Raw genomic sequence first — 26,389 nt, 5'->3', positions numbered from 1 at the left:
ATCCCATTGTGGCCCAGTGGAAGGGGAGTGACATTACCTCACTATTTCTTACCAATTACACCTTTAAAGAAATCACTTAAATGGACCACCTTCTCGTCACATTCCATTAGCCACTTTGCTAAAGAGGCTTCTGTTTTTTTCCCAGTCATTTAAAATGAGGTTTCTTGAAAAGAATAGAAAAAAATTGCCACCCAGTTAGATATTGAATTTGTGCGCCATGATTCATGGTTATTACATTAATTAATATTTTGATTTTTTAATTTGTTACCATCCTCCTATATACAGTTGAGATTTACACATCAAAGCTTATTTGAATTTGTGAGGGGAGAGGGATAGAGAGTCAGAGAGAGAGAGAGAGAGAGAGAGAGAGTTGGGAAAGGAACACATGAGCAGGATGAGAGCGCAGGCGCAGTGAGTGCAGAGCAGGAAGGGTGGAGGCAGAGACTTATATATAGAGCGAGAGAGAGAGAGAGAGAGAGAGAGAGAGAGAGAGAGAGAGAGAAGGAAGCAGGGACAGTTGGATAATGGGATTGAGGGAGCGAGAGCAAGGAGTAGAGAGAAACAGACAGAGTGAGAGACAAAGTTGGGGTACACCTGACCTTAAGAAGGGAGGGTAGCTTCTCTGCTAGCCACACACACGCACAATTACACACAGGCAGAGGCAGTGAGCCAGGCAGCAGAGAGCCTGCCTACCAGCAGCCATGACAGACACTGGTGAGTACCTGCAAATCTAACATCCCCTTCTGTGTGTGTGTGTGTGAGATGTGTGATGAGTGATGTGTGTTTATATGAGTGACAATGTACTGTATAATACCAGCTGTTGTGTGATTAGGCATCACACGTCAGGGAATGTCAATGCATGTGAATTTGTGTATAAGAGCATTACATAGGTAGGTAGATAGATAGATAGATAGATAGATAGATAGATAGATAGATAGATAGATAGATAGATAGATAGACAGATAGATATTGTTTGTCTCCTTGGGTTTAATTTTTTTAATGTCCAATTTTCAGCACTGTAACCATATATAGCTAGTGGTTTATCCTTTATCCAAAAGGGTGATTTAATTTTCGGAGATTTTGATATTTTGTACAACATAACACATTGTTTTTTCATCTACATTAATGTATTGGATTAATCATTTTGGCATTTACATTTCATTTTTTTTTTCCTAATTTATACATTAAAATTTCCAAAAAGTAAAGGACAGCAGGATCAATTAAAATGTGCAGAATATTTAAATGTTTATTAAACTATACTTGCAGATGCGAAATACATTGTAACGGCATATCTTAAAAATTTAACAAAAAGTTGAATACTTATAGAGGATAGACTAGCAAAGCACTAGCCTTGTTTTATTTCTCTCTTTCATCTGATGTTGTTCCCTTCTTCCATCGGTCCTCTTTGTTTCTGCCTCTCTCCCCAGTGGATGCTGGCGGTCAGCTACACTAGCTTTGTGTAAAGCAGTTAGTTGATAAATATGAGAACTATGGTATAATCAGTGGTTGAGGTGGGCCAGTTCTGACCAGTACGCAGCAGTACCAGCACTTGTTTTTTTCTACTTCCACTGAATGTAAAAAAATACAAAAATGATCATATATTAGGAAAAGCAACAAAAAATAACTGTTATTCAATATTACAGCTAGAATGGCACACAATAGGGTGTATACCTCTAACATGGGGCGGCTGTAGCTCAGCTGGTAGAGCAGGTCGACTAGTGATTGGAAGGTTGCTGGTTCAAATCCCGGCTCCGGGCAAGGCTGAGCTGGATGTCGAAGTGTCCTTGAGCAAGACACTGAACCCCACATTGCTCATCAGTGAGGGCCCTGTGATGAACTGGCGTCTTGTCCAGGGAGTACCCTGCCCTCGCCCTGAGACAAGGCTGGGATTGGCTCCAGCAGCAACATCCCGCGACCCCATGGAAAGGGATAAGCGGTTACGGACAATGACATGACATGACCTCTAACATGGTTGGACTCACAATTAGACACTAGCAACTTCAATATGCCTGTTTTTTTTTGTTTGTTTGTTTGTTTTTTCATCAAGATCCCTGCATTATTCCCTGAGAAATGAATAGAAATCTCAGTGTTAAAGAAAGTGGGGAAAAAAAATCCTGGATCAATACCTTTTCCAGATAATTAATGGGGTCTATTGTTATTCTAGATAATAGTTAAATGATTGTTGGCATAATTTGTAAAACTGAATATGATCACATTACTATAGTAGATGCATTGATCATTTACAGTGATAGGCAACTTGTAAAGACAGCACAGCATCTTCTAGGTGATGGATTGACTACCTCCTCTCTCCATTTACCTCCATATCAATTATGTAGTTTTATCTGTCATATAAATCTAAACTACTTGAATGCATCATGATGGAGAAATTATTTATCTAAAATAAATGTGTCCGACAATATGTGCAGTAGGCAACATCAAGGCAAAATATTGATAAAATATTCATATTTCAATTACCACGATTCAATGTTTGATTAATTGGGTTTTTCAACATATACCTATCACTTCTGTGAAAATGTTGATTTAATGTTGTTTTTCCAACCTCAGCCATATAGCAACCTATCTACATAGTAATAACTAATTAACAACTCAGGAACATTTTGCTGTTTGTCTCACAAGGCAGTCAGAGTGCACTATTTGGCTAAAGAGCAGAGACTGAAACTATTCAGTGGCCAGTGACTGTCATGTAGGCTGAAGACACCCCACCAGCCACCATCCTTGCCTCTTCTGAAGCTGTTGCTGACTGTTAACAGTTATTCAGCTGCTACTCTGAGGCATAAAGACAGCATTCTAAATGTACAGCTTTAAAAAAGCTGATGATGACGATGAAGATGCATATATGTAAGTAATGTATGTGACCATGCAGGGTTGTTGAAGTACCTGTAATAAGGAGCCTAGAGACTACCTTTCAGCACTCTGTGGGACTGATTTGTGAATTATTCACCTGCTTTTTTGTCAAACACACGTGGAAGCACACACAAACACAAACACACACACAGAAGAACATGGGGGTTAGATCCTGAGGTAGCAAGCTGGCTATCAGTCTGATAGCCCCCTCCACTCAGGCTATTTTCATTCGACTTACAAGGGATTAGCTGAGGTGATTACCATCTGCAAGTCTCCTCTCTCTCTCTCTCTCTGTGTGTGTGTGTGTGTGTGTGTGTGTGTGTGTGTGTGTGTTTGTTTGTTTGTTTGTTTGTTTGAGTGCATGTGTTTCTGTGTTTATGTGTAATGCATTGTACTGTATGCATATTTGTTTATGTAATACTCATCAATCAATCAACATCATTGATATTGGGCAATTCTACAAAAGATTCATTGTCATTGATTGATTACATTTAAAGACTTGGCTAAGGTTGGCTAAACATTGTGGTTACTTTTAAGGAAGAGACAAACTTGTACATGAAGTCAAGTGTGCTTCATTTCCTCTGCCTGACTCCATCATTTTGAGGCCCTTTCACTTCATGTCCTTTAGATGTTATGTCTGCCAGCAAATTTTCCCAAGCCAAAAAGCTGACTTTTTGTCAGGTGACAAGGAAGCAAACAACATCATCAGAGCAAGACTGAAAACTGGTATCAAAGCTGACATCAAAGAGGCAACAGTAATGAGACCTTAATACCAACAGCACTACAGATATATGGCAGGCAATTCAAAATGTCACAGGCTACATAAGCAGGAGTGCCCCTATCATGTGTGACCATGTTGCCAGCTGAGCTCTATACATTTTATGCTGACTTTGATCACCTCATCAGCTGTAAAGTCTACTCCAGAGGACAAAGGAATATACTCAAAACATGTGTCAGCTAACTGATGTCATTAATTACATTTCTAACATCTCACTCTCACAGAGATTGTCCTTTCCTGCCTCAAGACAGCCATCAGCAGTGTTGGGAAAGTTCACTTTCTACATGAACTAGTTCAGTAGTTCAATTCACAGATTTTAAAATGAACTAGCTCAGTTCATAGTTCATACTTCTTTTTTTTCAATACTGGTATTGAAGCTATTATTTTTCAAAATTATTGCCGCAGCCCATATAGAACCACAGACAGCAATTATTTTATCAGTTTTAACACTGAAACTGCAGCTCTCCAACAATATACTGCAAAACCAGGTTGTCCAGCTGCGAAATGAAGACAGGGGAGCCGCTACTGTATGCCGTTAAAGCGATTTGAGTGGTAGAGGATCTGTTTTGGCTTGCTGTTGCTGTGTCTTTTGATTTTTTATTCATTGGCACATACCTTGAAAGACTTGCTGGGTGCTTTAGTTCAATGTGCCGTTTCAAGTTTGCTGTTGCTGATTTCTTGAAACCCAGCGGGCAAAGTTTACACAAAAAGGAAGAGGCACTTTTGGGATTTACCATGGTTACATTTTTGGGTAAGCTGCCGTCATGCCGTCATGCCGTAATGACAAAGAGTGTCCCCAAGTGTGACCAAACAGGTAGGAGGTCGACAATTACTCTCCTTCCTGTCTGCCATGACAGCAGCGCGCCGGAGATGCTGTCGCTAACTTGAGTTGTCCAAAAACTCTATTTTTAGTAAACTCTGTGTACACAACCAATGTTCTCAATGTTCATGTTCATGTGTAGAGACCCTGGTGATACTACAAGCAAAGTTTCATGTTGTGTCGAGCCTTCTTTGAAAATAGCGATTTTGATGCTAGGTTAAGAGTGCCCCTGCACTCCACTGAAAATTAGCTTGCCCTAAAACGAAACTACAGTAAATCTTAAAAGTGCCTCTTTCGTTGTAATTATGCCTGTAGACGAAGGTTTGACCCATATACATTCACAAATAAAGCCTAGGCTAGAGTTTCACTGAGACCAACCGACAGAGAGCACCACAGCCCATCACAAGGTATAACATCTTGGTGTACCATTAATTAAAGCCCCCCCCTCTTTTGCAATAAAGATGATAATATGCGCTACATATTGACACAGCTACATCTATATTAAGTTTCAGATGTAAGAACAACACATCAAATATAAGGGATATTTGAGAATTTGCCTCACAATTTACTCCTCAACATCACCAAAACAAGACAATTTTAAAAAAGGAGGTAAAGACACATACACTTGCCTACATCAGTGGAGCTGAGGTGTAGCAGATGAACATTTTTAGGTTCCTTTGAATTACCATCACAGATTGAACATCCCTCTTGGAGGAAAACTAGCATGGTTTGTGCACGGCCCAGGACAGAAGGGCCCTGCAGCAGGTGATTAAAACTGCCCAGAACATCTTGTTACCCATATACAGAGCATCAGTGCTATGGGTGAAGTGAGATGTCTGCATGGAGCCCAAAATATACTAAAACAAAACACCCAACCCAGCCACAGTCGGTTCACCCTGCTGCCATCTGAAAAAGTATACAAATGTATCTTACAACCAGACTACAGAGCAGCTTCATTCCTCAGCCTGTGGACTCTTCTCACACATTGCACCTTGTATAATATATGAAATATAATAGTAGTGCACACACTTCTCAAGAAACCTAATCCTAGAATCCAACTTCTAGATTTTAAAGTTGTTACACCCCTTTTTCAATTATAATTTTTCCTCAACACTTTTTCCAGCTTTACAAAACCAAATCTGAGATCTTTTTTTGTGTACATGTACACAATGCATTGTATTAGTACAGCAGTACTGCAGTTTGAGACCTGGGAACAATATTTCACAGTGACCTTTCATTTAAAAAACAAGTAATAGTAACAATAATAATATTAATACATTTATTTTATATAGCGCTTTTCAGGTACTCAAAGACGCTTTACAGGTTAAAACAGAAGTATGAAAATAACACACACGTGAAATAGAAAGAAAAGAACAGGTTATACATTAAAAGCAATTTTAAAGAGGTGAGTTTTGGTGAGTGTTTTGAAAGTATTGAGTTCTGTACAGTCTCTGATGTGTTTGGGGAGGGTGTTCCAGAGGGAGGGGCCAGCAACTGAGAAGGCTCTGTCACCCCAGGTTCAGTGCTTGGTTCTGTGAGGTGGAGTGAGGAGATTTGCATCTGAGGAGTGGAGGGTGCGGGACGGGTTATTGCGGTGGAGCAGATCGGTAAGGTGGGGGGTGCCTGGTTGTGGAGGGCTTCGTGAGTGAGGAGGAGTATTTTGAATTGAATCGGTTGAGGGATGGGGAGCCAGTGGAGTTTCTGGTGATGGGGGTGATGTGGTCACGGGTGCGGGTGTGGGTGAGCTGGCGGGCAGCACCTTTTCTGGACGTATTGAAGTATATTGAAGAGTTTGGAAGGTGTGCCAAAGAGGACGCTGTTGCAGTAGTGAATTCTGGAAGTGATGAAGGCGTGGATCAGAGTTTCTGTAGCAGAGAAGGAGAGTGATGGATGGAGATAGGCTATGTTTTTAAGGTGGAAGAAAGCAGTTTTGGTGATTTGATTTATGTTTTGTTGAAAAGAGAGATTGTTGTCAAAAATGACTCCGAGGTTGCGATTGTGTGGGGAAGGGGAGAGGGTAGTGTTGTCTATGGTGAGACAGAAGTCGTTAGTGTTTTTGATGAGGGATTTGGGGCCAATGATGATTATGTCTAATTTGTCGCAGTTTAGTTGGAGAAAGTTTGTTTGCATCCAGATTTTGATTTCAGTGAGGCAGTTGGTGAGTGTGGAGTGAGCGGCAGTAGTGATGGATTTGATGGAGATGTGGATTTGGACATCGTCAGCATAGCAGTGAAAGCGGAGACCATGGTGGCATATGATACTGCCAAGGCGCAGCATGTACAGGATGAAGAGAAGTGGACCAAGCACCGAACCCTGGGGGACACCTTGGAACAGAGGAGCAGTGGAGGAGGTGCAGTTGTTTATGTGGATAAACTGTTGTCTGTTTGTGAGATAAGATTTGAACCAGGAGAGGGCAGTGCCAGTGATGCTGAGGGAGGATTCAAGGCGGGAGAGAAGAATAGAGTGGTTCATGGTGTCAAAAGTTGCAGTGAGGTCAAGGAGGATGAGGACGTTGAGCTGGCCAGAGTCTGCAGAAAGGAGGAGGTCATTAGTGACTTTAAGGAGGGCTGTTTCTGGGCTGTGTTGAGAGATGAGGTGGGCTTTGAGTTGAGTGGCAACGATATGTTCCAGTATTTTTGATAAAGATGAGAGGTTTGAGACGGGCCGGAAGTTTGTCATGATGTCAGTCCAGGTTTTTTGAGAATTGGGGTGATAGCAGCCAGTTTGAGAGATTGGGGGACTCAGCCAGAGCTGAGAGAGGAGTTTATTATTTTTGTGATGAGTGAAGAGATGGCTGCAAGACAGTTCTTGACCAGGTGGGATGGGATGGAGTCCAGGGCACAGGTAGGGCTTTTCATTTCTACCATGATGGTGGACAGCTCCATTGGAGACACATAGGAGAACTGAGATAGGGGTTGAGATGTAAGAAGGGGAGGAGGGGGTGAAGGAGTGGAGGGGGTAGGGGCAGGAGAAGTGGATAAGTTGTTGTAGATATTGTTAATTTTTGTTTGGAAAAATGAGAGGAAGGAGTTGCATTTATCAGTGATGAAAGAGTTGGAGATGTTGTTGATGGGTTTAAAGAGTTTATTTATGGTGGAGAAGAGAGATTTGGGGTTGTTGGAGCCAGAGTGAATGAGTTGGGAGTAGTAGGTGGAGCGGGCTTTGGTGAAAATGACACAAGTTGTGAAATCCTGTCTGTAAATGTCTGTTGTGTGACATAATAGCATATTTGCCAGCCTATAGAGCCTCTGTCATGATCTATGTTTGTAGTTGGCTGGGTGTGCGGCTGTGCTTGTGTGTTTTTCCGTCTGCTTACAGAGGTGCGCTGGAGGCTGGGCAGAGTCGGTGGTCTCGGGAGGGAGGGAACACACACACACCTGCAGCAGGTTGATAATCAGTGCCAGCTTCAAAACCTGGATCCTCACGCTGCCTGCTGCCAGTTGATTACATCATCCACACGCATGCCTTCCCGTTCTGTGACGGACTCCGCTCTGGTGTGCAGTTCCTCCGTGCCTCTGCAGCACATCGCCAGACCAACGCTCCACCGAGCCGACACAGACAAGCCTCATCTCTGCTCACCTGCAGCCCCCACCAGACCTGTGCTTCTCTGAGCAGCCACAGACACGCAGCACCTCCGCCTACCTGCAGCCCGCCTCCAGCGCCGCACTCCTCAGAGCGCTTCGACCCTTGGACTCAAGCCCACCTTACTCTCTTGGACTCAGTTGTGTTAAATAAATGCACTTCTGCATCTTGCCCCAGTTGTCTGTCCGCTTTTGGGTTCCCCTTCTGTTCGGCCCCGTAACAGCCCCATTGTGAACCCAGAAATGTTGAGTACACCATAGTTTTACATTAGAAAACTGTCGGATGGGCGCACAAGTAGTTGAGTGGTTTGAGTGCATGCTATGTACACAGTGGACCCCGGTTCGAATTTGGCCGGAGGGCCTGTACTGCATGTCACACCCCCATCTCTCTTTCATTTCTCATCTATTCACTGTCAAATAAAGGTGTCTATACCTCAAAAAATCTTCAGAAAAGAAAATAAACTGCCAGATAAATGGTTTTGGGGGTTATTGAGGATGCTGAATCCATTTCTGACATTTTCAAAATTCAAAATGGCAGTTTAAACAAAAAGTGGCCATATTTCAACTCCAAATGATTTTGAGGTTATTTATACGCTTAATACACTGGACCAGCATCTCAGAATCAGGAGAGCTGAGTGGCTATCAGCTGCCTACTAACATACCATCATCATAACCTGGATCATCTCACTGTTGCTCTGCTGATACCCTCATGCTCCCTCCATGTATTGCCCCCTTCCTTCACTACAATTTATTTTTTCAGAGTTTTTTTTTCATTCAACTAATATTTTAATTTACATGTTTTTTCAAGTGGAATAAGTAGGACTTTTGAAGCTGGCATATTCTTAACTTTTGAGTTTGTGGTGATGCATGTTTGTTTGTGTGTTGCAGACTCCCTGAGTGAGGCACTAAAGGCTATCAGTGTAAGCACAGAGCTGATTGAGGAGGAGCTCAAGCCTCATTTGGACACAGTGTTGGCTGCTCTGCTGGAAAAGAGTAAGTCATGTACACACACAACACACACCTACCTTTCACACATCCATCCATTATGTCCTAATGTCCTAATCTGTCTTCAGTTTCAAAACCCTTGCATTGATTACTAAGTGTAAGGGTTTGACCCGCTGCCTGCTGGACTGTCACATGAGGTATAGGTGAAAATCTGATGGTGGCAGGACTTTACTGAAAACTAAAAACTGTAACTGTAACTTTACATTCTTTATTTCTAGTGTATGCTTTGACTGAATATCCTGCCATTGTTTTTATTCTGAACAAATGCATTTGTGCGTTGATAGAGAAAGATGCTGCTGTTGAGATTGCCAGGAGCGGTATTCTACCCACACTGGCTCAGGCCTTACGGTGTAAAAGCAGTCTGAGCTGCCAGGTGGCTCTGGTGGTGGCAGAGATGGCACGAGAAGGTAGGATACTGCTTATGGTTTTTGATAAAAGAAAACCTGATAAGTTTTACAATATTTCACCCACAAATGATAAAATACAACTACCTCATCTCGTAGACTTAGACAACTTCATTAATCCTTTTGGGAGGTTCCCTCAAGATGGAGTTTTACAGTTTGTAATGGAATTGCAAATGTACATATTTCCACTTTCTTGAGGACTTTGAGGACAACATGCTTGTTTCTTTACACCATGGCTTTTTATGATGCTAATACTACACAATTTAAAGTTTTTGAGAAGCCACATTCAACATAAATGAAAGAAAATGTACATGAATATTTTCCCAGCATAGAGGAGATTTTTTTATTTTTGAAATGCCTAAAAGCAATTATATGTAGAATTATTCTGATAGCTTGTATTTTTGTTTGTAAAAAAAGAAACGAGTCAGTCAAACTTGGTCTTTGTGTTGGATTCATCCTGCCACAGTATCTGGTTGTGGTCACAGGCTGGATAGAGGTTAAGATGGAAATTTCATACTGTGTGTGTTTTGTAGCATCAGTTAGGGAGCCGTGCATTGAGGCAGACCTGGTGAAGGTGCTGGTCCCCCATCTGAACAGCAATAATGAGGAGATGCTGCTGAATACTGGCAGGGCCATCGGACGAAACTGCTTTGACAACTGTGAGTTGTTCTGACAGTGGTGACTCAGTCAACAGGGTTCACTGATGACAAACAGTGTGTTTGTGAAGCAGAGCCTGCTCAATCTTAAGAGTTATGGACCTCCAAATTAAATTGAATAATAATAATAAAACTCTGAGGTTATCTTTGTCACTTTATCCTTCATCACTTTTTGTCTGTCCTCCCACACAGCATACCAACAGGACCAGTTAGTCCAGAATGGAGTGATCCCCAGACTGGTGAGCATAATAAGGGAGTATCCAGAGAATGACCCGCTGGTCAATGTCTGCCTGCTGGCCCTCTGTAATCTGGCTGACATGGGTAATTATTGTATTTGTATTGATATACTATATTTTTGATATTATTTGTTTTATATGGCTGTGATTTGAATGACATCTTATCAGTATTTCAAATGTATTTTCACAGCTACAGGGTTGCCCTGGCATTTACATATTTTCCATATGCTCTCCTTGGTTTCTAGCACTAGTGATATAAAACAAACAGATTGCCTACAGGTTTACATTAGGTATTATCTGGGCGATATGCAGCAATTTCTGCTATGTTTTGTGTTCAATTTCCACTAAAATAGATTCATTCTAAAATGCTATTTTGGCTCTGTTGCAGCATCCTCTCTACATCTGTAGTCTTTGGTCTCACGCAATGCCCTGCCCACAACACTTTCTGACGGGTTACGTGTCACGCATTATCAACTATCAAAACTGAATAATCTGAATATACAAAATAATTAGTCAGTAATATTATCAAATATACATACAGTGGCAATATAAAGTAGCATAAAATGGAAATAATAAAGTATCTTTAGAACGCTACCTGAGTAAAGTGTAGTTACATTCCATCTAGATTCTAGATTTTGAAACTACAGTTTTTATTTTACTGCAAATATAAATCAGTCCCTAAAATCAATCATCCTATCCTCTATTTTCAATAATCTATAGTGGTATTTGCCCTGAAAAGAACATATTGGCTGTTCCCCACAACACAGGCACAGTGAATGCTGGCACACTTCTACCACTCAGTACTGTGGCTGTCAGACTGTGTCATCATTAAACTGAGTGTGTGCAGTGCCATTGGGCAAAACAAACAACCAAATATAGTCTTCCAGTTCAAAGCTGTTCTGTGTAATTGGCTGTAGAAGTCAAATGTATAATGACTTAAACAGGTGGCCAGGATAGTTAGTTACAGTGAACACCGTCCATAGTTATAGAGCCCTGTGTTTTCAGATTCTGCGCGGGACGCCCTGGCAGAGCAGGGTGTGGCAGATGTGCTGACATTTCAGCTGAAACGGGCACCTGATGCAGAACGTCGGCATATCATTCTGGAAATACTGGGCTCACTGGGCGAGAGTGGTAAGACCTGCAGGGTGTTTCATCAAGGAGTCTGGGAGAGGGAAGACTTATTGTTGAAACTTTGGTTTCATCAAGCATGACCTGATATTCAAGCTTAGATCTTTTTAAACATCTCATATTTAGACTGAGAGAGTCAGGCTTTATGATCAACCACCAGATACTTACCATACTGAGGTAGTCCCCCATTTTTTTACTCTGGTTGTGGCTGTGGTAAACTACATTGAAAAACAAGAACAGAATCAATAGTCAATCATGCAGTAAAGCACAGACAAAAACGCAGAGACAAAATCTTCCTTTAGGAGGACAGAGGAAGAAATCTGTTGGTAGACCAGCCTTATAACATCGAGACAAAGGCAGATTTAGTCCTTTTAGTCCTGACAGTTTGAACTCTAAAGCAGTGACCAGATAGAAGTAACACACAATCAATGAACAAAGTATGGTATGGATGAGCCATAACATAATGATGATAATGATGGTGAAATGAATCTTTAAAAAGTCAAAAGTAAGTCTTGCCTGGTTGTGTTGTGCCACCAGATACACTGAAGCTGCAGTTTGCAGAGTCAGGTGTTCCTGAGGCTTTATCAGAGATGATTCGGGGCCTACAGGGAGGTTCTGACCCCCACGACCTCTGCAGCATCAAAATTGCGTCCAACCTCATAGTGTCCCTGCTTTTAGGAGGTGAGTGAACTGCAAAAAGCATTTGTATGTAAAGCATCAATTCTCAATAAAGACACTAGGACAAGTAAACACATTGCAATACAGTTTCCTATCTGTGTATGTCTGGGCTGGTGTGATAGTGTTATGAATGTACCGTCAGGCATTTATATGCAACAACAACAACAACAACAATAATAATAATAATAATAATAATAATAATAATAATAATAATAATAATAATAATTAGGGGCAGTGCTACCCTGTCCACAGGCTTCTAAGCAAGATTGAGGCACCGTCAGGGAGCTCCAGAGCAGGTCAGTAGGGTTAGTGAGGCTGGGTCAATCAGAATATTGGTTAATTTGTGAGTTTGTAATTAAGATTTAAGTGTTTGTGCCATTTCAACTTTTTTTCCTCCTCCTTTACTTATTAGTCCATCCTAGGGTCAAGCCCAAATGGGTTACAAGCAGCGATGAGTGGTAATGGGTTACATTAACTCTGTTATACTTAGCTAAGAAACTTTTTTGCCCTAGTCTAAATTAGAGGTGGGCAGATCGATCCCAAGGTCTAGATAGATTCTGCGTTGTGCCCACACATTTATATTTCATCATTGAGAGTACAGCTGACTAAAACTGCCCATCAGCTTGGACACGTGAATATGAGGGGCCGTTAGTGATATATTCAGAATAACCTCTCACATACTCATGAAACCGAACTCATTCACATAACTGAAAACCACACACACATACAGATGAAATGCTTTTACACACACTGAAAAGCTCTCACACACTAGTAAAATGTTGTCATATAGTATTGTGAAAACTTCTCAAAGTCACTTCACAGATCAAGTTACTTCTCATGCTCTTAAACTCCTAAGCAGTGTTGGGGCTTGTTACTCAAAAAAGTAATATATTACACATTAATCTCAAAAATAGTAATGGCTTACATTACATGATTACTCCCTGAAGAAAGTAATTAGTTACATTACTCGTAACATTCTCGTTCATGTTTGCTTGGCGTCTCTTTCATGTTGCTCCACGGTTCCTTAGCAACAAGCTTTGTGTGTGCGTGCTGTCTCTGTAGGTGCTTTGTTAATTTTGAGGTAGTGTTAGCAGAGGTGGAGAGAAGTTTCCAAGTTATTACAGTCAAGTTTTTTTCCTTACATTCAAATTCAAAGTAATGTTTGTATCTCCAACCATCAGAAGTGGCTTTACGCAGCAGGGGGTCTTCAGGCAAGTCGCATGCAGCAGCATGTTCTGCTTGTGCTGTTGACACTGCCATTGTTATCCCATCTCCCCTTGCGGGTGGTGACTAACCAATCAGTGATAGTGATTCAGAACAGTTATGCCTTACACTACTCACTCCTGAAAAAAGAAATGTGATTACAGTAATGTGTTACTTTGTAACGCGTTACACCCAACACTGTTCATAAGGGAGTCTGGGGATACTGTGGTTACTAGTTCAGTAGTTGGATCAGTTGAAACAGACGCTGTTCTAAAACTTCTACTGCTAACATTGGCAGGTTAAGAGAGACTCAAACTGTAACTTACATAAGGCTGAATAACATGGAAATCTGTGTAATCCATCCTGTCGGTTATTGTGGCTTCTTTGTTTTGTTCCATGGAGGATTTCAGCTGAGTAGGCAGTCCTTCAATGTGGCCCAGGACACAATGCGATCACATGCATCCCAGATTATTTCTGAATGTAGTCTAAGTGATTGGATCTCAGTGCATCTTGGGGGTGTTCACTTCAGCTCTTCCTTCAGTCCATGACAAAGGGATTACAAAGAGATAGAAAATGATGCATCTGATGGTTGTGGGGGAAAAAAAACATTATTGTGGTAGTTGTTGGATGTTTCAGATATGTCAGTTAAATTGAACATAAACTATTACCTCCTCAGAAAAAACTGATACATATTCCATGACGGAACAGCTGATATTTGGATATAAAGATGCTAGTTAGCTGCAATTACACATCCTGACTTGATTTTTAGAGTAAGATAAAAAACAAAATTGATTCTTCTTCTTTTTTTTTTTAATGAAATACGGTGTCATTTTTTTTTTCTTAACTTTTCAAAATTATGGTCAAGGACCGTTCAGGGGGTCAGGGGAACATTCCCCCTCCCTTCAGGCAAACTCTGTGGAACCTTCCCCAAACATTGAATTGTTTGCTGGAATATACATATAGTATCGCCTCGCCCTGAATATCCAAACACATTATTCAAATCATCCTAAGTATTTGAGCATTGCAAGTATACAGTTGAAGATAATGTGGGACAACAAATAAAAGATTTCAAACTCCGACTTTGTATGATTACGTTTTTCTACTTGTGTTTAATGCCCATGTGCCAAAGCACTCTCCCATAATGCTGTGCACATTCTCTGCTGACTGGAGCTACAGCTGGCAGTAGCATACGCACTGCTGGCTGGATGAGAAGAGCTTTGCTCGGTGACATCCTAGCAACCTCGAGTTGCCGTGATTGGTTGAAGCCTGATTGGTGTCACATTAAACAGGGTTGTTATGAGCTCCGTTGAAGTCAATACATTCTTAAGTAATAACTCTGCTTTGGTCTGACCACATGCAGGCTGCTAAGCATGCATCAGTTGGTGTTTTTCCATTACATTTTTCTTGTCTTGTCGGTTTGACCTGGCACATCAGCCCAGCAAGGCAGACATTTGCATTACCGTTACAAGAGGGATACCTGCTTGAATGTGTGTCTTTCACTGATGGCTTGCTTGAATTGTATGGTGGTCAGAGGATGGTCTTGGCACAACAACAAAATTCAATTGATAACAATCTAGCAGTGTATCAGAGACCACAAATAATGATTTAAATTAACAGGCTTCAGAGAGTGGTGTAGATGGCAGATGAGAGTGCCGTTCCTCAACAGCTGCTGGAGGCTTCTGCAAAAACGTTCCAAGTGCATCTCGACAGTTAAAGTGTAGATTAGCCTGAGTATTACTGTATGTACAGTATTACAAGCAAATATATGCAGCTGCAGCAGACAGAGAAGGACAAACAACTGCTGCAGCCTACACACTGCACTGGTGGTTCAACATAAATTATTACCTACTTATGATCATGCATTAGTAGAATAAAATAGGTTGCACTACAATTAAATACGTACACTTGCCCAACAATATGCATAATAATTTGTCCATAATGGTCAGTGGATTTTTGCAGATTTCAGCACAATGTCAATGAAACACTAAAGCACAGCAGCAGTTAACCAGACAGCGGCCTGACATTTAGATGATTCATATACATCCTTAGCAGCTATAGGTTCATTATATAGCATTATTAACTAGTTTTGCTTTATTTCAAATTAGCTAGCTAGTGCAAATGAAATGTCTTTGAACAACACAGTTTTCTTTAATGATATAAAAGATGCCATACCTATATATTGGGAACTCTTTTCTACATTTCTAAATTCTGCACCAGAGAACTTGAACCTTTTCATTCTCAGAAAATGAAATGTAAAGAGAGATAGCTTATAACCTGCCTCTTTACATCTGTCAGTCAGACCTCTCTTTTATCTCTCTCTCTCTCTATGGCCTATGACATGAGCTGGTCATGCTCTTGCAGCTGTTATAATAAAACCCCTCTTTGTTTTGGATTGAGCAAAAAATATTTGATTGAATTGTGATGATTTTCATGTATATGGTCTGATTCAGAAACGTGTTTCATGCAATTAACATATGTCTACTTGTAATTTAGTAGTTTTGGCTACAAATCAATTCAATTCAAGCAATAATATCAGTCTGAAATTAATGTTGATATGAGTGTGTGTCAGTATGTGCAGGTGTGTGTTAGGGGTTATGCCCTTGTTTCTGTAAAGCTACCCAGCTATGTATAGTTTGTACACTGAGATTGATGCTTTTCTTCCTTCTGTCATCATCTGTTTCCATATTGAGAGTAGCTGTTTTGTGTCTTGGCATGATTTCTTGTTGGTATTGATCACTGGGTCCAAGGTCCATTCCTTTAAGTGGAGGATCTGTTGTTGCTGACAGTGGAGTTTGCTTTGCTTGGTGTCATGATGATTATATTGAATATATTATAAGTACTCGTTGATGTATTGATCCAGGTGTTATAGTTTAAAGCGAAAGGGCTTAACAGATGAAGAAAAATGAAAAATAAACAAAAAGGTTTTAAGGTTGAGTAGAAAAGTTGCATTAATTGACTGACTTCCAGTGTAAAGTGTCACTCTGCCCTCTATGCTTAGATTATGTAAAAACAACTGTTAGTATTTTTACCTACTATAGAGGCAAAAGAACAGTTCATGGTGATCAATACAGTTAAGAATGTTCAAAGCATATTAGAATTCATGTTTTATGTGACTTGGTACATGTTGATTAAAAAGGTGTAGTTTCCCTTTAAGACTGTGTATGTATGCTGGATATTCTGTTGATTTGAGGAGGTGGAGTCAGTGCTTGAGAGCTATGCAAGCGGTTTTCTTACCTTCGGTTGTTAGATCCCGAGCTTTACCCCTGTCCAGGAGGTACTCGACCAGCTCTCCGTTTAAAGGGTTAGATCCCTAAACCTACAAGAGGTTGCTTAAAACTGGCAATTTAAATAAGGATTGCTTAAGCTGGTGGTGAGGAGACTCGCCTAGCTTCTAACTGCCTGAATCCAAACGTCTGCCCTGCTTCCTCTGGTTTGGCACCTGACATGAAGCCCTTGAGTCAGATTCAGCCACCAGCCATGACTGTTAACAGCAGCGCTCCTCTAAATGATCTGTGCACTTGGTATGGTGCTAGGTTGGATTTTAAGGGCTTTTGGTAAACCCTAAGGGAAGGTTTCAATTTGGTTGGCTAGAGTAACCTTTAAGAACCTTTAACATATTAAGCACACTTAACGCCTGACTTTTACGTCCAATCAAAGAGACATGAAATCAATGTCCACAACTTTAACTTTAACTATGTTATGTAGGTTTTATTGCATAGATTTTAGCAATGGCAAAGCATACAGCGCAATACTTGTTTCAATTACTATCAATCATTATCAAAAATACTTATTGATAAATCATGATACTTTAGATAACCAATTAATCTAAAAGAGCTGAGGCCTGATTAGAAATACTTACATTTGGGTGAGATGGAGAGGGTCAGGTCTTTCCATGGCTAGCCTTTCCCTTCCTGCTGAAAGTCCAAGTCCTTGAGGCAAATCACCACCCTGGCCAAGGTCTCGTAACTTCCTCAAAGTCCAAACTTCACTCCAGCAGAGTGAACAAAAGTACTCCAGTATCCAAATTGTAATCCACAGCATGTTGGCAGAAATGGTTAATGCGTTGTGCTCTTAATTCCTTGGTCTGTTTCTGTGGAAGATTTCTTGAAGTCCTTTCTGCGATGTTGAGGCTGCTCACATTCTCCGTCTCAGGTGTTTCTTCAAGGCTTGAGTGAGTGGAAGAAGGAACTTCAGTCTGTGCTCCTCAGGTTATACACACTCTTGCTTCGGACACTAGCTTGGTTTTGTGTCCTTATTAGGACATTTTTTCAGCATCTCTCCATTCACTGGTTGATAACCCCTTGATTAAGATTTCATAATGCTTCTCTCTTGCTTTGGACGATGGCTCGGTTTTATGTCTTTATTAGGACATTTTCCCACCATCTCTGCGTTCAATGACTAATAGCCCCTTGATGACAGCTGACGATTTCATAATGATCTAGCACGCTTCTGTCATGGTGTGTGCTCGTGCCCAAAGTGTGAGCAGATTTTGACACTTCCTATTGGCCTCATGTTGACCTGATCAGTTCTTTAACACTTTCACATGACCTCAGCTCCACAGTGTTTCCTTGGCAATTTTCATTAGATCTCTAAACTTGAATACATCATGGTTAAACCTTACACTTCCTTTAACTTTGCAACTTTAATACAGAGCCTTGAGTGTAACACTTGCGCTTTTCCACAGACACACTGTGTTGCTATATCCTCTTCACTTCCGATTTCAACATACATTAATGTAATGGTTTAACACTTTCCAATGAATTTATGGCAACACAATGCAGTTTTGATGTATTGTAGAATCATTTCAGGACTATGTATAATGTCCCTTTCTTGTATTTGCAGGAGTGAATGTATCCCAACCTTCCTGACACTGTTGCCGTGTGTGTGTACATACTGGTATTTATATTAGACAGGAGTAAATGGATCTCAACTATTTTGACACGGTTCAGTGATTAGTAATTAATTACAACAAGTGTGTTAGCTAGTCAAATTTCTTTGTAAGTCTGTGGAATTATAACTTTGAAACAGAGTGATAAACAGAGATTATTGATATTTTTATTTACTACAACAACGTTTCTGAAGCAGACTTTTGTTGAACGGAACAGCTGGGCTGGCTCCGGACACTGCCGGTGGAATGTTACTTCTTGCTAGCCATAGACAACCGAGTAAGCCATTGCAAGATCTCAAGACAATTCAAACCTCTACACCCACAGCACAAACATTTTCTATTTATATACAGTATATATATTCATTTATTTTTTGTTGATGAAAGAAAATATCTGGCAAACCAAACTGAACTTTATGGCGGGCCAATTTTGGTGGCCCTGTTCTACATAATGTGACCTTTGTGGGTGAAAGTGTGACACAGGCAGAGAACAGACCAATATTGTTTGTCTCTGTATGTGTTATATGTCTGAAAGCAGTGTGTGTGTGTTTCAGATGAGTCCATGCAGAAGTGTTTTGGTGAGGGATCAGGTCTGGTTTATCAGGATGTTCTCTCCTGGCTGCAGAGCTCCAATACCCAGCTGCAGCTGTCTGGAGCCCTCGCCATTGCCAACTTTGCAAGGAACGGTGAGATTTTTGTTTTAAAAGAACACAGACTGTAACAAGCTCTCTATGATATCACCCAGTGGTTTTAGAAAGAATATTCCCTGCGAGGCAAATACACCCAAAAAATGTTTTTAATTCTGTATTTTTAATGCAGCTACAAACTATATTTTGATCATATGAATGGGTCAGCTTGGGCTCATTTAACAAGTGTAAATTGTGGTGAAGAACACATAGACCACCTATAATATAGTAAGTAATTCATAATTCTAAATTAAAGTACTACAGGGAACTTTTAAGTGTATATGAAACAATAATCAGAGATTCCTCTGATTGCAATGACCAGAATCAGCAATTGAGACCATCAGCAAGAGACTGCTATTTTTATAACAATTATTTATACCTGGACTCGGGTTCTATCACATATGAAATCACATATAAATACATTACCATCACAAAAATATCACAATCCATCCTGCAGTCTCACTGTCACTCACTTCCACAACAATTGTATGCAAAGCCAGTACGTGATGACAAAGATCTTTACAACATTTCAGACTGCTTTTGTCAAAAGGGGCCGCTATAATCAATAAAAACTGACAGTTCTTTGTAGTCACTTTTATGTGCTATAGTCTGTAAAAAATAAAATGAGTAGCAACAACAATGCTGCGTGTAGTCCTTTAAGTGCATCATCCTCTAAAAAATGCAGGATGGCATCTGAAACACAAAATTGCAACAGTAGAACCACACTGTTCCTCTGAACTGACTGACTTTTTTATCACAAGCCATCATTTCACATCCCATTGGCTATTCAAACAGGCTACTTCAGGCTGTGGCTGACAGTGCACATGGACTATCATTCATTTGTAAAATCTTGATTTGTGGACAAAGACATGACTGGCTAGCAAACTAGTCTTGTTGTTGAACATACTGTAAGATTCTATTTTATGTTTGTAAACCATATATAGACTTTATATCTTGCTTGCATGACGTTAGCTCTACTGGTTATAGTTGAGCCAAAGAGGTCTATGAGCTGAGTTTATCCCTGTTGTTAAGTCATATCTAAGTTCACCCTATTCTCTGTAGTAGTGAGTAGTAGTGAACATGTTTCCATTGCATAAGTTTATGGGGTAATAATCATTGGTTCAGTTCCACTCAAAGCCTGTTTTGCCTGGGAAACTGAGTGATTACTTGTTAAAAACTTTGTGTGGATTACAGTACATATGGAAATATTATTTGATGGTATTCTAGTTTTTTTTCCTTGCCCAGGGACCATGGTATAAGCACCCTTTGGTGCATCCATTATCAGGAATTGTTGGATAATGTAGAGGCCAGAACCGTCCTCAGCAGGCTTCATCCCTTACTAAATATCTTAATGTTTGTTAATCTCATAATCATCACAAAGGCAAAAGTATTTATTCACTCAATTCTTGTAGAAAAAAACATTTTTCATTTTATATTCCAAAGAAGATATCCAGGATATCGCCACTGATGTCAATACAGTTTCCTTGGGGCTAAGGCTGCACTACCAACAAGGCAATGTGAATAACTGTGAGGACTTCAGGCTTTCTGTTCAACAACTGGTTGAGCTAATCAAATCAAGCATTTTACATGGCTTCACTTTGAAGTGGGATATGTAATGTCATACTGTAATCTGGTTTTAAGGTGTCTTTGTTGGCCTGCTGTGTTTCTCTCAGACAGTAACTGTGTGAAGATGCTGGACCTCGGTGTGGTTCCACACATCCTGACCTTGTTGGAGCAGCATGTCGATGAAGGAGACGTGTCTGTTCAACATGCTGGACTGAGCGCGCTCAGGAACCTGGCCATTCCTGGTACTGATTAAAGCAAAATTGTAGACATATGGTTCCACTGACCAAATACAAAAGTTATTAGTCAGTTTAACACTTTTTAAAGATCATGTACATATTTTTACACCGAGAGATGCATAACAGTCACTGAATCATCTTCAAAAACCTACTGAAACAATTCAGATGGGTGTTAATGGGCAAACTACAGAACAATACTTTACAGGGGTAAACAAAGAAAAATGATGAAAACTGTAATGCTTGAAACTTAAAGGTTTAAGACATACAAAGTAGTACATGCAAACACAGACACCGCTTAAATTACATGGTGAAGGGCTTCAGTTTGACTTCAGTGTCTTCTAGCTACCAACAAGGTGCGGATGCTGGAGGATGGAGTGACAGAGAGGATAAAGACTCTGCTGCGCTCTGACATGCCGCCAGTTCAGTTCAAACTTCTGGGGACACTACGCATGATGGTGGATGGACAAGGTGAGCATGGTGTTCAAAGGCTGTAAATATTCATGCCTGACAGGAATTGCCTTCAGCATTTAAAAGTAATTTATTTACAGTACAATCACATACCAAGTACAGCTAGTCAGTAAGTTAATACAATCCAGTGGAGCACATGATGGTGAGGTCTAAGTTTTGATGGGAGCTGTGGCAAAAATGTTTAAATGACTGGGTTTGTGTGTGTGGGAGAAGAATAGAAAAGAAAGGAAAACAGAGCAGAAAGTAGGTCGGGCCTAAAAATTCAATCTCTGATTTTTTCACAGCAGATTCGATTTCTATCTTCTTAAAATTAAACTTCAAATGACAAAGAAATTATTCAAAGGATTGCTTTTAATGTAATGCTTTTTTTTGGTAAACAAATGTCCCTGCTTTTGTTAACCGTTCACCTTCAATCTCACTTGAAAATAAAACTAAAGTGCCACCTCTTGGAACAAAAGAAAGGATGTTTATCTTTTTGATAAAATGCTTTTGGAAACAGAAATGTAACATGTCAGATTACATGCTATTACAAAACCAGAACAATTTCTCCATTGGGATTGATAAAGTGCAAACATAACTTTTATTGAACTAACTTTTTTGCAGAGAATTAAAAGGTGCCTTTTGTATACAAAGAGTCTTTGTATCCTTGAAGATATGTGAACTACATTAAACATCTGCATGCACTGCATAGTCAACATCACATGTTGGTGGATTAACAGGGCATATGCTTGCTGCCTTTAGTTTCGACATTCCTTTTTTTCACACTTTTTTCACAGACAGACTAGATCTGTCTAGCAAGGTGTTGTTTTTTTCCAGTCACGGCTAATTGTAATATTTAATCTCAATATTTTGAAGCCTAGAGGTAAGACAGGTGTTTCAAATGTATTTTTTGTTTTCTGCATTTTGCTGTCTTTGTCAGAGGAGGCAGCCTTGGTGCTGGGAAGAGATGCTGTGTTGCTGGCTCGGGTCATGGAGTGGTGTGAAGCCAAAGACCATGCAGGAGTCAGAGGAGAGGCCAGTCGCCTACTGGCTGCCTTTATCAGACACAGCCGCAACCCTGTGAGTCAATTGATTTTGATCTGAATGTTAGTATAGGTTTGAGCTATAACTTAAAATTGCTTACTTCTTGGGAGTCATACCAGTTTATTGAAGTTTAACCTGTATATTCACATGCACACACTACAGCATCTGTAATGGGCTGATTTCCTCTGTCTGACAGGAAGTTGTCAGTGCTGTAGCCAAAGCAGCTGGGGTTCGGCAGCTTATCTCCATGACAACAAGTGAGCATGTCATCATGCAAAACGAGGCCCTGGTTGCCCTGGCGATAGCTTCTGCCATTGATATCGGTAAGTAATTCTAAGGTTTTTTACATTCTTAAAATGAGGTGTGGGCATGAATGCCTGGAACACAACAGGAAGCTCAAAGAAGGAGGACCAAGTTTGATGAATATGGATCCAAAAGTTATTCCATTGACTCCTTTTTTTCAGAGGGAACACAACTTCAACTGTTTATAGCCTCTTGCTATATTTTTTTGCCTTCCCCATATCTGGAATGAGCACTTGCATCATTATCCATGTCTGTACTCAGAATGGGCAGGTCTTACACCACAAGTATACACTTGAATACATACATTTCAGTCAACTATACTAATTGAATACTTCTGCTCATAAAAAGTACAGTATCTGTAGGCTAATTGAGATTAGAAATCCCTCAACTTTACTTTGTGTAGTCTAAAATATGCTCTCTTGTACAGGTTTTTCTTTTACATAAACAAATTCCAACTACATGTATAAAAAGGTACGAGCAACTCAAAATTGTTCACTTGCAACTAAACTGGAACCCTGTTCCTTTCTGGATGTGGCCTTGGTTTACTCATTCTCTCTGCAACAAATACACACAAATGCAGAGCTTGTTTTGTCAGTCATGAGACTGGGTTGGGTTTATATGCATTGAAGCCCAAAAACAAAATCAGGCACGTTCTAAACTTGTCAGGTCAGGTTAAAGGGGAAAACTATGGATAAAGGAGGTGGACCCAGACACAGTTAGACAGGAGGCAAGATCAGGGAAAAACAAAAGGCAAGCTTTATTCTTAAAGCTGAAGTACAAAAACAAAGGGTTCCAAATACAAAAATAATCCAGGACAAAAGCTAAAGTAATCAATAATCAAAGTTCACCTCAAAAGGCAAAATGCAAAACTCAATTCCCAAAACACATACCATGGGGAACTGAGGACAGGAGCAGGAACAGGAACAGGAACAGGAACATGAGGCAGACAGATTCAGACAGAATACAAAGATCGGACAAGACATGAAGGAAGACACAGACTAAATACAAAGACGCTGATGAACAGACAAGAAACAGGTGGGGAGAGAGGAGGGAGAGCAGGTGTGGTAACAAGGGGGAGGAGCACATGAGAAAACATAAAGGGAACAATACAACAGACAGAGGGAGCCAGAGGAGAGAGCACAGGAGAAACCTGAAGGACAAAGAGGGGCATGGAAAATCAAAACAAAGACACAACAAGACATGATACAAACACAAAAATTCAGAGTCAAAACTCTTTTAATTCAGCTAAAGACTACATGAAGTGAAAGAAAGAAACTGCTTGGTGTGACCAGTGATCAGCACCACGATGGTTAAACAGCTGCACCTCTGACTAAACAGGGTTTATTATTAGTCCAGGGCCAAAAATGAACACTTTTGAGTCCTTTACACACCAAAGACATGACAAATAAATTACATGAATATGTGAAATAATCACCTACAAATGTGCTGCATCAAAACTACTAACACCAGCAGTGAAGTATGCTCCAATATGCAAACAAGTGACAGGGGAGCATGCAGCAATGATTACTCATCCTAAGTCATCTTTGACACATTGTCTTTATAATTGTGTGTCCTTTGTCATATAATACATGCTGATGACAAACATAAACAATCAAGAGCTCCAGTCCACAAATGTCATGAGCTGAGACATGACATCTGTTTCATTAAACATGATTGGTTGATGCCTTCATTTGTGCTACAAAAGGTCAGAGAAATTAATCTTGATCTGATTTGCTTTTGCTGCATTATTTTCACTTTCTCAATGAAATAAATAAATAAATTAATACATAATATTAAAAAGTGTAAAGTAAAGTGTAAAGCCGTTAAACATGTATAAGACTCTAAGGGCTTAACTTTCCACTAATGTAATGTGTTGGGCAGAAGCAAAGAACCACCTGAACCAAATGTAATCAATGCTCCACACTAAGGAATACACAGGACCAACCACCTCTTACTGGTTTGGTTTATTTTGTGATGACGGAAATTTGAATGAAATGAAGTAATAATGAAAATTTAGAAATGTGTCTGTGTGTTTACCTGTGTGTTTGTGTGTGTGTGTGCATGTGTGTGTGTGTGTGTGTGTGTGTGTGTGTGTGTGTGTGTGTGTGTGTGTGTGTGTGTGTGTGTGTGTCAATACCACAGAGTCTGTGAAAGATACATTTAGAGATGCTGAGCTGCTGTCCATGCTGAAAAGGATGCTGGAGGATCCTGCAGAGGTGGTCGAAGTCAAGTTCAGTGCTTTGGGACTCATCTGCAGCCTGGCTAACTCCAGTATGTGTTTGACTTTACAACACACATTTAGCTGTGTTTCTTTAAAATGTCAAGCAAATTTTAAGCAAACTTTTGAAAGTTTGCAAAAAATTAAAATGCGAATGTGGTGCATTTCCTTAAACGGTTTTAGGTGAATGAACTGTCTACGTAAAGCATAACTTTTTCAGAGAATGACACGTACTAGGCTACATGGCTATGGCCACGCTTGGATGTGGTACTAGACATGTTTTTTTGCAGGCAGGGGAAACAGCTTATCAGTCATGTGGGTTTAATGTTCGCTACTTCAGAGTTTGTTCGGCAAATCTGTTTCCATCAATCATTTTGCACATTAACTCTGATTCTCAAAAGACAAAAAACACCTCAAGCTATTGTTCAAACTTTTTTCTGAATTAGAGTTTTTTCAAAATGTTCCATTACCATAACATTTTCTATGCAATATTCTTTAAAATGCCTATTTAATCCACATACATAACTGCACATTTTTAACTCAGCAGCTTCAGTCATCTCTCATGTCTCTCTTCTTCTTTCTACCCTTGTCTGCTCTAGGTGTGATGAAGGAGGAGTTGAACTCTGTGAATATTAAGGAAAGCCTCAGTAAACTGACAGATCATAGCAGCAGTAAACTTGCCTCGCAGGCCAGCTCCATATTGACCATCCTTGATGACACCAGCTAAACCAGCATGCAGCAACAAAAGATCTAATCTACTGTATTAATTTATCGAGGTTATCCAATGCCATACTTGAGTTCAAATTAACTTACCCCACAAATATTGTTAAATATTAAACTGGCTTTTAAATATGTCACCTGTTTTGTTGAAACAAGACTAAGGATCTATTTCCCCAATAGCAGCCCCGAGTGGCTGCAATGTTCACAGAAGCATAAACAACAAATTTGTTTCAGTTCTTTAAGGATCACTGAAAGGAGGAATGAAAGTGTACGTTTAGTGTGAGTTATAGCTTACAGGGAAAAGCCATGGTTCATTCAATCAGGAGCATGACTGTACAAAAATATTCTTTTGTCATCTTCCAGATGGCCCTATAATCTGATGTCCATGGAGGACATTTTGGAGTGAGAGAGGGAAGGTCGGAGTGTGTATAGCATGGGGAGGGTTTGACTTTAGGGAACATGAACACACTCAGTAGATTTAATTGAAATCTGTCGGTCATAATTTTTACATTATTTGTTCACAAACATGAGTACATTTTGACTGTCATCCAGTAGCTGTTGTGGTGTCTTGCTCTTGACTAAAAGGATGGTGGCAGGACAGATAGACTGAGGTCAATTTGTGTGGGCTCTACCAGTATAGGTTTTAAAAAGTGTGGCCAAATAACTTTCAAACCTTTTGTATGTTCTATTTAACACCAAAGAAGGAAAGAAATATCTCCAATCAATTTTGAGAATGTAATGTACTTGTAATTGTAATGTATTTTTGCAAGCCATTTTTAGGGTTTAATATCTTCAGAAATATAACTCTTAGTAACCATGAAATTTGGTAAGGGCACAGACAATACACTGTTTTACAGATCCACATGATTGCAATGCACAAGCAGATGTCATATTCAGTTTTTTCCCCTTGTAAATGGAAAAAGAGCAAAA

The 26,389-nt window shown here is 40.1% G+C and overlaps 1 protein-coding gene across 1 annotated transcript; it reads left to right on the top strand.

The window, feature by feature from the left end:
- The first annotated feature begins 477 nt into the window (after positions 1-477).
- Positions 478-26,389, top strand: si:dkey-191g9.5 (rap1 GTPase-GDP dissociation stimulator 1). The gene is made up of 14 exons (XM_037124416.1): positions 478-714; positions 8,933-9,037; positions 9,334-9,456; positions 9,987-10,112; positions 10,302-10,430; positions 11,351-11,476; positions 12,011-12,154; positions 18,794-18,925; positions 20,599-20,733; positions 21,070-21,195; positions 22,115-22,254; positions 22,415-22,541; positions 24,664-24,792; positions 25,339-26,389. Exons 1-14 carry the CDS (start codon positions 702-704, stop codon positions 25,464-25,466), a joined length of 1,683 nt encoding a protein of 560 aa, XP_036980311.1. The 5' UTR covers positions 478-701; the 3' UTR covers positions 25,467-26,389.

This window comes from Acanthopagrus latus, chromosome 15, assembly GCF_904848185.1.
Source record: "Acanthopagrus latus isolate v.2019 chromosome 15, fAcaLat1.1, whole genome shotgun sequence".
NCBI lineage: Eukaryota > Metazoa > Chordata > Actinopteri > Spariformes > Sparidae > Acanthopagrus > Acanthopagrus latus.
The sequence above is the reverse complement of the archived record's forward strand: the minus strand, read 5'-3'. Positions and strand labels throughout refer to the sequence as shown.